This window comes from Tamandua tetradactyla, chromosome 21, assembly GCF_023851605.1.
Source record: "Tamandua tetradactyla isolate mTamTet1 chromosome 21, mTamTet1.pri, whole genome shotgun sequence".
Lineage (NCBI taxonomy): Eukaryota > Metazoa > Chordata > Mammalia > Pilosa > Myrmecophagidae > Tamandua > Tamandua tetradactyla.
In genome coordinates, this window is record NC_135347.1 from 40567634 (window position 1) to 40582333 (window position 14700).

Here is a 14700-nt window from a genome sequence, read left to right on the forward strand (position 1 = left end):
ACCCACTTTTGATATTAGAGTGATGTCAGCTTCAAAAATTGAGTTAGGAAAAAGCATTCCTTTTTCCTCAATTTTTTAGAAGAGTTTGAGCAAGATTGGTGTTATTTCTAAACTTTGGGGAATGTTTGGTAAAACTCCCCTGTTAAGGTGTCTAGTCCTGGGATTTATTTTGTGGGGAGATTTTTGATGACCAATTGAATCTCCTTATTTGCAATTGGTTTGTTGAGATCTTCTATTTCTTCTCAAGTCAGTATAGTTAGTCCATGTGCTTCCAGGAATTTGTCATTTCATCTAAGTTGTCTAGTTTGTTGGCATATAGTTGTTCATAGTATTCTCTCATAGTTTTAAAAATTTCTTCAGGATCCACAATAATGACCCCACTCTCACTTCTAATTTAGTTTATTTGCATCTGTGTTGGTAAGCTGCTGGAATGTGGGATACCAGAACTGGCACAGCTTTTCAAAAGGGGAATTTAATAAGATACAAGTTTACAGTTCTAAGCCTATAAAAATTTCCAAATTAAGGCATCAACAAAAGGTTACCTTCACTCAAGAAAGGCCGATGGGTCAGGAGCACCTCTTTCAGCTGGGTAGTCACATGGCTGGCATTTGCTGGTCCCTTGCTCCTGGGCTCTGTTGCTTTCAGTCTCTGTTCCTATAGGGGTTCCTTACTTTACTTCTCTGATCTGGCTTTCATCTTTCTTTGGTACTCTCCAGGTTCTGGCTTGCTTAACAACTCAGGGCGATGTCTGCTGGGCCCCAAGCATCTCCAAACATTTGTGTCTCTGTACTCCAAATATCGGCATCTGTGCCAGCTCTGCTCTGAAGTTCCTATTGGCTCTCTGTTGGCTTGGTTTTTTTTCTGTTGTTTCTGAAGTTTCGCTCCAAAATGTTTCCCCTTTTATAGGATTCCAGTAAACTAAATAAGACCCACCTGGAATAGGCGGAGTCACACATCTCCATCTAATCACACAATTGGGTGTGTCACAGCTCCGTGGAGACAATCTAATGAACTTTCCAATTGACAGTACTCAATCAGAATTAAAAGAAATGGCAGCATCCACAAGATTGAGTCAGGATTAAAACATGGCTATTCTGGGGTACATAATATTTTCAGACCAGCAGAGTTTTTTTTCCTTTGTCACTCTAGCTAGGGGTCCAATGATTTTATTCATTTTCTCAACTTTTGGTTTTATTGATTCTTTCTATCATTTTTTGTTTTCTAGTTCATTTATTTCTCCTTTAATCTTTGTTATTTCTCTTCTTTTATTTGCTTTAGGGTTGGTGTGCTGTTCTTTTCTAATTTCTCCAGGTGAGCAGTTAAGTCCTTGATTTCTGCTCATTCTTGTTTTTTAATATAGGCACTTAGGGCAATAAATTTCCCTCTCAGCACTGCCTTTGCCACAACTTGTAAATTCTGATATGTTATATTCTCATTATCTTTCCTCTCAAGTTATTTATTGATCTCTCTAACAATTTTTTCTTTGACCCACAGAATAAGAGTGTGCTGTTTAATCTCCATATATTTGTGAAAGCTCTGATTCTCTGGTGATTATTAGTTTCCAGCTCATTCCATTGTGGTCAGAGAAAGTGCTTTGAATAATTTCAATCCTATTAAATTTTAAAGATTTAGTTTGTGTCCCAGAATATGATCTAACCTGAAGAACGTTCCACGTTCACTAGAGAACAATGTATATCTTGGTGTTGGGGGTGTAATGATCTATAAGCGTCTATTAGTCTAATTCATTTACCACATTGTTTAAATTCTCCATTTTCTTGTTAATCCTCTGTCTGGTTGTTTTGTCTATAGTAGACAGATGTGTATCGAAGTATCCCACTATTATTGTTGAAGCATCTATAGTTCTCTTCAGTTTTGCCAATGTTTTCCTCATGTTCAATGTTTTCCTCCTTGATTAGGAGTATAAACATTTATGATTGTTATTTCTTCTTGGTGAATTGTCCCTTTTATTAATATGTTGTGTCCTTCTTTGTCTCTCATGACTTCTTTACATTTGAAGTCTATTTTATCTGTTATTAGTATAGCTACTCCTCCTTTCTTTTGGTTACAGCTTGCATAGAACATCATTTTCCATTCTTTCACTTTCAATCTATGTGTTCCCTTGGGTCTAAGATGCACCTTTTAAACAGCATCTAGATTATATTTTTTGATCCATTCTGCCAATTGTATCTTCTAATTGGTGAGTTTAGTCCACTAACATTCAAAGTTATTACTGTAAAAGCAATTCTTTAATCTATTATCTTATGGTTCAGTTATTTGTCAGATCTCTATATTCTTTCCCCTCTCACTCTATTTGTCCTTTGATTTATCCCTACTTGTACTCTTCAATTCTGTGCCCTCCTCCAGGCCTCCTTCCCCTTTTTTTTTTCAGCTGACAGGACTCCCTTTAGTACTTCTTGTAGGGCAGGTCTCTTGTCGACTAATTCTGTCTTTGTTTGTCTTTGAAGATTTAATCTCTCCTTCAGTTTTGAAGGACAACTTGGCTGGATAAAGAATTCTTGGCTGGCAGTTTTTCTTGTTCAGGATTTTAATATATCATATCCACTGCTTTCTCATCTTCTTGATGGCTGTTGAGTAGTCCAAACTCAAGTTTATGTGTTTTTCCTTATATATAGTAGATCACTTTTCTTGTTCTGCTTTTAGGACTTTCTGCTTCTCTCTAACATTTGACAGTTTGATTAGCATGCATCGTCAGATAGGCCTATGTAGATTTATTCTATTTGGGGTTCATTAGGTATCTTTAATTTACATAATTATATCTTTTATAAAGGTTAGAAAGTTTTCCCAGACTATATCTGCAACTAATCTTCCCAGATCTTTACTCTTCTCTTCTCCTTCTGGGACATCAATGATTCTTATTTTTGCATGCAATTTGTTGCCCATCATTTCCCTAAGATCCAGTTCCATTTTCTCCCTCTTTCTTGCCATTTGTTTTTTTGTGTACTCTAGTTCAACTGTTCTGTCTTCTAGCTCACTTATTGTTCCCTTGCTTCCTCAAATCTGCTATCAGATGTCTCTATTCTAATTTGTTCTATAGTATCTATCATCTCTGTGAGATATGTTATTTATTCTATTTAATCTTTCAAATCTTCTTTATTCTCTTTGAGTGTCCTCCTGATATCCTTTATTTCTTTATAAATATCCTTGAGTAGCAGTTCCATCTTCTGTGCTCACTCCAGTGTTTGCATTTGGTCATTTGGCGGGGCCATTTCTGCCTGTATCTTCATGTGCTTTGTGATTTTCTGTTGTGTTTGGGGCATTTGGTTATTTTGCAAATTGGTTTCCTTCATTCGTCTAAAGTTTTGTATTTACTTGATTTTGTGTTGAAGGTTCCCTTTTGCACGTTGTCAGTAATTCCCTGCAAACCACGGCCCAGTTCTCATGTTGGGAGTACAACTGTACCTCAGGGTCTATTAAAAGCTGGGCAGGGGCTGCACGGGTGGTTCAGTGGTAGAATGCTCACCTTCCATGCAGGAGGACCATGTTAAATCCCAGACCATGCACACACACAAAAAAAAGCTAGGCAGGGTGCACAGGTAGTTCAGTGGTAGAACCCACCGGCCACATGGGAGACCTGGACTCAACTCTCAGCCCATGTACTACCAATAATAATAATAATAGTAATAAATAAAACACATTTCATCAATAGTATCCCCCAAAGTCAGAAGGAGACACCCAAGATATATTGGGAATGAACTCAGACTGATGCCCACAGACGAGAGATAATATAAATAATAATAATAAAAATAATGAATAAACAAAAACATATAAATAATAAATAAAGAAAAAATATATTAAAGAAAATTAAAACTAGGCAGTTAGGGAGTTTGTAAGACTGCACTTACTGCTTCTTCCCAGCAGGTCCCTCAGGTGGACCTGAGGGACCTCCTCCCCTCAGGTCCACCCTCCCCGACTGCAGGGGCCAGCTAGGAAAACTGCGTGCATGACAAGGCAGCCACTCCGGGCGCGTGCACAGCAAGAGGACGGGTCACAGCACACAGGGTGGGGGAGGTGATCACAACGCCCTGCAAAGAGCTGATGGTGGCACCCAGTGGATTTGCCTGTCACTGCGCCTGATAGGATTGCTATCCGCGCTGTCCAGTGAGGGCTGATCCCAGCAGCCAGGCCATGGCTTTTCGGAGGATGGCTAGGCACACCTCTGAGGTCCATACAGACACTGCCAGCTGCGAAGCCACGCTGGGAGATTTCCACAGCCAGCAGCTGGGGCATGCTGGAGTGGAGAGCCAGTCCACTCCCTTGGATCCACACTTCCCTGCGTGCCACTGCCTTTTCCCAGTGGACCGAGCTGACTCATCTTGCTCTTCATGTCCCAGTCTCCCTGCCTCTCTTCCCTATGGAATTTTAAAATCCTCTTCAATGACTCACCCCAAACCCCGGGATTGTAGTCTCAGGCATTCTATCCCCGTCCCCTATCTTGTCCTATGGACCAGCCTGCCCTACTCTGCCATCTTCCCAGAAGTAAGTTCATGTGCAATTTTGCCAACAGTTTTCACTCAGTGTCATAAATATATGATATACGCTCTAGAGTTAGGCCTTAAAAAGAAGCAGGAATATTGTCATTTTCTGTATCCTTGAGTGGTTTTGTTAATCAAAGATACATTGACCCTCTAAAACACCTCATTGCTCCTTGGATAGTATTTCTCACCAGCTATTGCAGTTATTGGCACAGCTTTAAACTTCACAGAAACATCTGCAAATGCTCCTCCTGTTCTAGTCACATTGATAATGGGTCCAATGTGATTTTCTGCCACTCGAACGATTGGCGCTGAGAGCTGCAGTATTCCAAATGCATTATCATTGGCAATGATAATTAGATGAGCAATAGTTTCTACTTTAGGCCCAAGACGTGGTGAATTTTGAACTAAAAGACAGAAGAAAATAGTTAAGAGCTATATACCAAAATTCTAAGAACTGGCCAAAAATCATCACTTGCCAAAAATAAAATGTATAAAAATTGTAAGAACTGACCAAAAGTCATCGAGAAAGCTTCAGCAAGATTCCATCACCAAATGAGATCATCACTTAGTGTTTTCACTCTATTATCTATATTTACATACATATAATATGTATAATATACATACCATATATGTATATATGTGTGTGTGTATATATATATGCTATATATAGACTACTGATGTTCCAACCCTTTTCTAGACTTTGGGAATACAAAAATAAGCAGAAAGTCCCCACTCTCTTGTAGCTTACATTCTAGGGAGAATTTTTTAATAAATTCTTTGCAAAGGAACAGTTACCCAACAGGAATATTTTAATAAGTTTTAGAAATATGTCAAAGGAAAAAGTGATCAGAGTATAATTAATCTCTGCTTTGCATAATATTACAACACATAATGATAAAACCTGCAGAATTAAGGTCTTCTAATTAGTTCGCCATGCCACTAAAGAAAAAACCAAAAACAGTATTCAAGTTACAAAATTGAGTAGGGATGTAAATTAGTTTCTTACTGTCAAAGAACAGCTGCAAATCATCACACTGTAATTAAATTACTCTCAAAGGACTTCACTACCTTCCTTGCCAAACCTGTTCCTCTCTAACCGATCTTAGTTAATTTTTTCACCCCCAAATCAGTTACCTTCAATACTGCATCAATACTGCTATAATATATAATTTTAGGGCTAATAATTTTAGGGCTACCTTCTTATTTTCCACTGATTCCAGAGAGAGCAAAGCTTAGTTTGAAGGCATTTAGAGCCTCCACAAATTCTCCCTAATTCATTTTCTAGGTTCTATTACAACCAGCACCCTTGCCAAATCAATATAAAAGGTGACCCTTTAAGAAAAATGAAGCATCAAGAAATTATTACTTGAGGTAAACAATTTTGAATTTTTTTACAATACTTTCTAACAATTATGGTATTTGGAAATGTGATTATGAATAAAATTGCATATTTTCAGACCATTTAACTTGAACACTAGTAATGGCACCACTTAATATCAATGTTATAGGCATAAACTATTCTAGATTATATCACAGTAAGAAATCATAAATGATAAATCAACATAAATTAATTCAATTAAATTTGAAATAAATGGCAGTATAATAGAGTTGAAACAGCCAGTGATGTTTTTTTGACATATGTTAGGCATTGTTCTAAATGCTTTTCATGTATTAAACCATTAATTCTCACACCATCTCTATATGGTAGGTGACACTATCTGCATTTTATAATGAGGAATCAAAAGCACAAAGAAGTTGAAGAAATCATCTATGGTCTTATACTAGCATGTGGTAGACACAATTAAAAGTAAGGATTTGCCTAATCTCTTGCTCCTTACCTACAGTTCCTCATCAAACCAGGAACAAAACCATTGGTTATCCATGATTGTTCAACCTACCCTTACCCTAGATGGTGATCTCCACTCTTCTCACACTACTTTGTTTATTCACAAACACTGAATCTTGCTTTAAAAAAGGTAGTGTGTAAGAATTTTTAACCTTGTTGTAATCTGAAGACAATATTAATGATTGTGGTAGCTTGGAACTATGCATTCCAGAAAAACAAGTTCTTGAACTTAATCCATTACTCTGGTGTGAAACCTTGTAAATAAGAAGTTTTGAGGTTACTTAAGCTAAATTGTGGTTCAGCTGAGTGAGAATGGGTCTTAATCCTATCACTGAAGGTTTTAAAGGGAAGCTCAGAGAGAGAGAGAGAAGCAGCCAGAAGCTGAAAGTCAACAGAACCCAGAGGGGAAGGGAGAAGCCAGGAGAGGCCACCATGTGTATTGCCATGTGCCGAAAAGCCAATGACCAAGGATCACTGGCAGCCATCCCCAGAACATGACAGCCTTCTGGGATAAAGTATCACCTTGACGATGGCTTGATTTTGGACCTTCCCTCAAAAACATGAGCCAATCAATTTCTATTGTTTAAGTCAACTCATTGCACAGTATTTGATTTAGCAGCCAGGAAAATAAAACAGCATTTGTTATATAATGTAAATTTCCTTCTACAACTTCAGACTACAATTACTTACATTGTGAACTAGAACGTTTCTGACTTTATACAGTATAATCACCTACGTATTCCAAGTAAGGTGAAGAAACTTACTTATAAGACCCATATGGCAGAATACAGTCAATTGAGGATCTTGTTTATACAATTTTAGTTTCCTTACAAAGGCTTTACTTGTTTTCCTATACATGTTGTCCTCAAACTGATATTAACTTCATATTAAATTAATATCACAGATTGTTCTTCCTTTCCTTGTTTCCTCTATTCCAGGAAAAATAAGATTCTTTTCTCTATTTAAAAAGTGTTATATGACCTCTTACAAAATGTGACTAATGAACAAGCTTTAATAAAATAGCTGCTTTGTTTCAAAATTCAAGTTCTGCTACTGACCAGGAACCACCCACATTCTGTACACAGTCACTGAGTCATCACCCTAAGGGAGCATCTGCTACATCTCTACTTCCCAGCAGAGCTTCCCTAGATGTTCTGCCCAATACATGAGATTCCCCATTCTTACCTCCAACCAGGGTCTTCTCAAGTCCCAAAGTAGTCCAAAAAGTTTCAGGATTTCTTACTGCAGCAGAGCCCTGTCTCCCCCTTCCCTACAAAGTTGCCAGATCTACATGACCCTTGCCCATACCCAGCACTCTGTTGGTTATGGAATCTTCCTGAAATGGATCAGGGAGAGAAAGGAACAGTCTCTTGCTACAAGACTGTCCTTGAAATTCCCAGATAGATTCCTCCAATATATAGTGCAACAGTAGTAAAGGTCAGCTGCACATGGATTAAATAGAGGCTTTTAAATTTAAGTGTGAGAGCTTAACTGGCATTTAAAACATGACTTCTCAGTGAAAATGTGTCCTGTTTCTAATTGCCTTTCAAGTAAACTTCTGTAAGATGATACTTTCAAAGTAGGAGCTGGTTATGACGTTATTTTTACAGATTTTTCTAAATTTACTGTTTTAGGCTTCCCATCTCTCATAAAATAAGAACAGCACACTGATGGGTACTTACTCGAACGATCCTGTACTTTCTCTATTAAAGTAGAATTGAGTAGTTCAATAAACACAGACTCCGACCTTTCTGGTTCATCATCATCCAAAATTGAAATACTTATCTTTGCCTCACTCTGGTTAGCTCTGAAAACAGCAAATCCAGAAGCTGGTCTATAGTCTCTTCCTTGGGTTGCTCTAGCTAAATTAGGTGGAAAATAAGGTGATTCACCCATGTCGTTGACTGTTGCATATGTGACTATGACTTTTCCCATGAGGCCTTTCAACCTCATTATTGACAATGTAATGTTCTGTGTAGCTTCCTCCACTTTAATGGGTCTGTTTTGCTCAGAAAAGATGAGTATCCCATAAGGATCATCACTGGCCAACACTGTTAAGGTGGCATTAGTACACACTCCCAAGGAGCCACTGGAGACACTGAGGATTGACACAGAGAATGCCTTATCCAGTTCTGGATCTTCATCCGGCAATATTTCCACTGTGATGTTGGCGCTTGTCTGCCCAATCTCAAAGGTGATGTTGCCCGAGGTGACGGCGAGATCGCCATCAGGATCAGCAACTACGTTCCAGTGCAAAGTCACCTGAGACAGCGCGCCATGACTTCTCATAACCTACACGATATTTAACATTATAATGAATTAAGAGAGGAATTAAAATAATTAAACTAGAATTTTGTAAAAAAAAAATAATGACAGCAGCACAATAATTTTTAAATCTTATTTTATATAGGTTGTTCTCAAGCCTATAAGCTTCTTGAAGATAGAAGCCATGTATTATCAATCTTTGAAGACTCTCAGAATCGTACAAGTAGAAAGCATACCACAAGTTAAATTGAATAAAATTTGCAAATTGAACACTTTTAGTTTCTACCTAATTATAACATAGCAGTATCTTTCTGTAATTCTAATATATACTAGTAATAAACCAAATGAAATTAACAATGTGCTATATTTAAACATACTCATGAAGATTTTTACATTCACTACAAGGATGACGTATACCTTAAGGTAAGAAACGAATGATATTTTCCCGAAAAACTCATTTTTAAAACATAACATTTCATTTTATCTTCAGTACAACATAGAAAACAAATTCATAGGCAAAAAAAAAAACACAAGTTATAAAAAAATACATTTAAGAAGGAAGAAATTATTTTGTCAATAATAAATTAAGATGCATGAAAAGCTGTAAAAAAATTCTTCAAATAATCCCAACTAAAAGTAAATTTTATTTGTACTTAAAATATGAGTGTTAAATCAAAATAAAGTTAGGGATAGTAATTTCATAAAACTTTATTCTCTCCCTTAATTCTTATATATTTTTTTCCTTGAGTGATTAGTTATCTTGAAGTTATTTCATTCATACCACAGAAGTTTATCAGACCTCTACTATAAAAGTCATGAAGGAATATTTTTTGAGTGACCTTTCTTCATTATTTGTATAAAATCTAAGGAAACTGGCCAAGCTTCTAGCTCCTTGGAGTCATTCAACAACAGAATCCCACACAATTCCTACTTGGAACCCAGCAGAGTAGACACCCATGCGTGCACGCGTCATACAGTCATTACTGCTGGTCACACATGTTCTGGATTTTCTTTCCTTCCTGGCAAGAGACAGGATAGAATTGCACTCCATACATGTTGTTAGGAAGTGTAAATGATGTAAATAACGTCCAGAAAGAAGCTAGAAGAGACAGTGTGCCTTTCTCCATATCCATGCTTTCTCTTCTGTGTGAAGGCAGAAGCATCTGCTGAGATACAGCCTCCGTGAACCCTGGTCCCTACTATGATCAGAGCCCCTCGATGATCTAAATTGGACATATACCATTTTTATGAAGCCACTGAGATTTTGGAGACATTTGTTACCACAGCCTATCCTAATAAAAGAATCTGTGTAAAACAAATACTTGTGACAAAGCTTCATTATATTCCATAAAAGGCAAAGAATCCTAAGATTTATGAGTTTAATCTAAATGTAAAACTAAATACAAAAAACTACTAATCACTAGTTATTAAATGTTATTACCTATGCCACTAGCCTCATTCCCCTCCACTCACCCAGAAAAAAACAACAGAACACATTTTCATAACACAATAAAACATCTTTAAAAATAACACGAAGTGTCTAGAAATAGTAAAAAACATGTACTCACATTTAATATAACACTGCTGTGGCCATCTTCTGGTTCAGTTCCATTAACAAAGAGTGACTCTGGACTAAATTCAAATAAGCCATGAGCATAGTCAGAGGTTGCAATTGTCACTAGAATTTGGGAAGCCATTCCTAGACTGGCTGCATGAACAAGTGCCAACAAATAGCAAGAAAATGTTAATTAGGAATTTACAAACCAAAGGAAAAGCCATGGAACAACTTTTTGAAAAGAGTTGTTCCATTCATTGAATAAGTTCTAATTTGTTTTAGAAAGAAAGGCAGACACAAATGGTTGCCACACATATTCATGTTTTTATGACCTTTTTCTGTTTTGGCACCAACTTGATATACAAGTGCTGCAGAAGCATTCAGAGATGAATAAGGAAAACTTGTTTTTCTTTTTCTCCTCTATGAAAGAGAACATTCTTCCATACAGAGTATATAAAAAAGGTCTCCCACGACTTCTGTTGACCTCAGGAGAGCACGAGCCAAAATGGCTCTTACCTTTATAAAGCAGTTGCTTCCCTATGATTTTCATCAATATGAACAGTTTCTTTCATATTGCATTAGCAATGTGTGCATTTTTCCATATGTGCATTAGCTTTAGGCTTATTTTATCATCATGTTAAGATATTACTTCTATCTCCTGGCTCCAAATAGTCTAATCCCATAACTAAAAAAGATGCCAGGACCAAAAAAAAAGTCTCTACTTGTTGCCTGAGAAGTACGTTTAATTTTTAAGTTGCATTAATGTATGGAAACAAAAAAACAAACAATCCCCAAAGTAACAGATTAATTAAAGACAGAGGTTGTATGAGGCATCCATCCAAGTTAGGAATGAAGGGGATTGGGTTCAAATTCTGACAGTAGATTATAAAACCTGACTTTGTAAAAAAGGATGAGAAAGAATTTTCCTGTAAGAAATATGTATTCAAAGAATTCTCTCTTAATATGGTAAAGTATTTGGGGAGTAAAAAGCTGAACCATATTTGTATATGAATTCACTTCAAAAGAATTAATTGCCAACTGATTTTTCACATTTATTTTCTTCTTAATTTCTTTTTCTCACTTGTCTTTATTAAATGCTACATATAATAACTCATAATTCCTTTTGCATAGAAAATAAGCTTGATGCATGTCAAATGAAAAATATGAATGTTCTATTTATATCTTTTTAAGAATTCAACGCTATATAAAATGTTTTTCAGTAATTATTTTTCAATAATTCTTATTTTTAAAAATGGAATTGCACCAGGTTAGAAAATGAAAGCAATCTTATTTCAAAGTGTGAATATGAATAATTTTTCATTTCCATTATAATTAAAATCAGGAAACTACATTAGGTTCACACGGGGAGGAGAGTCTGGGCTTCGGAGGCAGGCAAGGATTTGATTCTAAGCTGATCACTTTCTAGCTGGGTAATGGTGGCATGGAGTAAATAATACCTCATAAAGTTGCTATGAAGGTTAAATGAGATAAAATTTATGCAGGTGCTGAGAAACAGTCACTTTTGTTGCCTCTCAAAAGAGAAAGTAAAATGAACGCTTATAATAAAGGGCCTTGGAACAGCTGCTTACCACGTCTGTGAACAGTTGGAAGGAAGAATTCCATGTTCCCATCACCACTACCACTGCCATCCACCCTAAAGAGTTCAGCCACTTCACAAGGAGACACACAGAGACACAACCACACAACACACATTGACACAATGAGAAAATTGAGAGCTCTTAAAACATACCAAGCAAAGAGCAAAGTGCAATGATATCTGCCCAATGATACATGTTCTTCCATAGAAAATACATTATTTAAATGGAAAAAGTATTAGTCAAACTACCAATTTACTAAAACCTCATTTATGTCTTCAGGAAATTAGTCCTTATAGGTTGTAATCAATATTTCTCATTTCTTCCCATTTCATTTTATTTTTAAATTTTCACTTATTGGCAGCAATCGACATTGTTTTACATATTTAATAATTGTTTGTGTATATATAAACATACACTTAGGCCTATATGCCTGTGTCAGTCACCAGACCACGTTACAACAACAAATTCAAAATTAGGAAATGTATTTAACATTTCCTTCTATCCACACATTCAAACCCATCATATTTACTACCATACTTCATCACACTTTTGCCATTAGGACGATGGAAAGAGTCCTAAATGAGCAGTCTAAAAAAACTATACTTCCATCCTACCTGGGAGAATAACAGTTGTAAAACCTTCAGTAAGGCACTAAACCTCTGGGTATGTCAGTTTCTCACCTAAAAAGGTGCTATTTTTATAGAAGTTCCATCAAATAAAATAATGAAAATAAATAACACTGTACAAATGTAAAGTACCTTGCCAAATGATAAAGAATATAACAAAGAGAAAGAGGTTATATCTTGGTTTCCAATATCTTATTCTCCAACCATTATTTTATCACATGTTTGCAAACAAAGACACAAACAGCAGCAGTGTAATAGTGGAAAAGAAGGGCAGTGAGAGAAGCAATGTCACATTCACACATGAACTTCTACCAGTATCCTTGATGAACATTACGCTAGTTTAAAATGTGCCCTGTTCTGTTTTACCCCTCAACTGAACTGGACTATACCAGACATGAGAATTCATAACCTCTTAGAACCTACAATCATCTTACAGACTTTAGAGACAAAGTAGAATTCCAGGAAATAGCAAGTCACAAGACTTTGCTCCAATATTATCCAGAACTCAGGAGAAAGAGGGTGAAATTGAACACTAGTGCCCTTGGGCTAGTATAAAGCATCTATTATACATAAACAGCTACCTTCTGTAGAGGCAGTTTTACAAACAAAACTGCATGGGATAAGGGGTGCCCCTTGGCCCTCAAAAAAATTTGCCTCTACAAGCTATCTCACTTATTAGGCAGTCCCTAGTGATAGTCCCTGAGGACTCAAGCAATGAGCCCAATGCCTAGATTCCTTCTCCTCCAGTTCCAACTCATTGGTGGGGGTGGGGGTGGGGGGAATCAGGTTCTTTACTACTACTGCAAATAGGTACATATGCCTACTTAATAAGTAAGTAAGTAACAATTTTGGAGATTTGAGGAAAAGTTACATAAAAAGTCACTACAATTACAAATATAATTTCTGAAGAATACCTGATTCTCCTTTATTGGCCAATATTAGGTAACGATCATTAACATTTCTTTTATTACATAAGTATTTTTGGCTATCAAGGATACAAAGTACAAGTTTTCAAATGTCTACAGTAACCTTTATATTAAGGAAAGTACTGTCATAAAGACAATGATTTGATACATAAGGATTTGTTTCTGGAAGACAAGCAAAAATGGTATTTTTCACATACTACCTGCCAGACAGGTCCTCCAGCATACTTTTACTGTTTTAGGCATTAAGCCAACCTGTGGCACTATTTAATCATTTCCCTGATCCCAAGCACTGAACTGGTTGCCTTTTCCTTTGCCTGTGCTTTAGGGATATGAGAATGGAAAATTTGGGGAAATTTCCGATGCTTAATCCAAATTCCCAAATTTCAATATTTCTGTTCTACTCAATTTCTCCCTTTGGATGGTGTGATGGTTTAAAACGATTATGTACCCCAGAAAAGCCAGGTTCTTTAATCCTGATTCAGTATTGCTGGGTGGGATTTTTTGTTTTCATAGAGATGTGACCCACTCAACTGTGAATGGTAAATTCAGATTACGTGGTTTCCATGAAGATGTGTCTCCACTGATTCAAGGTGGGGTTGCTTACTGGAGCCCTTTAAGAGGGAGCCATTTTTGAAAAAGCTTTAGAGCCCACACAGCCAGAGATCTTTGGAGATGAAGAAAGGAGACACCCCCAGAGAAACTGCTTGAGACAAGAAGCCAAAGACCCCAGCAGATGCCAGCCACGTGCCTTCCCAGATGACAGAAATGTTTTGGACCCATCGGCCTTTCTTGAATCAAAGTTTCTTTCCCTGGATGCCTTAGTTTGGACAATTTTATAGCCTTAGAACTGCAAACTAGCAACTGAATAAATTCCCTTTATAAAAACCATTCCATTTCTGGTATATCGCGTTCTGGCAGCTTTAGCAAATTAAAATAGATGGTTAATAACTTTTTTCATCAGAATGAAATTCTACAATAATTATAGCAAATTTTGTAATAGAGATTCTGTCCTGGTGAACATCATACCAACCCTCAATTTCTTAAACTTACAGAGGTAATAAGGTGCATATAACATGTATTCTATAACGGCTCCAAAAGCACCTCATAATAGAATGCTTTAATACTTATGTAAGAAATATATATAAATAGTGACTGACTCTAAGAAAGCTAAATAAAGATTATAAATAGCCTCACTTCAATTCAGTTGAGTTTGTGTCATGAAATAATCTTTGGTATTATACCTCTCTGAATAACAGGTATTATTTCATAATATACCATCAGGTATTGAGGATCAGGTATTATTTCATAATATATCATCTAAAGGGGTCATTTTTTACCTATGCTATGCCTAGAGATAGCTCAAAAGGAGCTAGTGTGAAATTTGGAAA

The 14700-nt window shown here is 36.5% G+C and overlaps 1 protein-coding gene across 1 annotated transcript in view; it reads right to left on the reverse strand.

Annotated features, from left to right (window-relative positions):
* The window catches only part of ADGRV1 (adhesion G protein-coupled receptor V1), a 637421-nt gene that overhangs the window by 502563 nt on the left and 120158 nt on the right, over window positions 1-14700 (reverse strand). The window contains exons 26-29 of the mRNA XM_077139161.1: window positions 11752-11832; window positions 10176-10315; window positions 8025-8634; window positions 4685-4900 (exon numbers count right to left, since the gene is read on the reverse strand). Coding sequence (XP_076995276.1) covers window positions 4685-4900; window positions 8025-8634; window positions 10176-10315; window positions 11752-11832 — 1047 coding nt within the window. The remainder of the gene's footprint in view (window positions 1-4684; window positions 4901-8024; window positions 8635-10175; window positions 10316-11751; window positions 11833-14700) is intronic.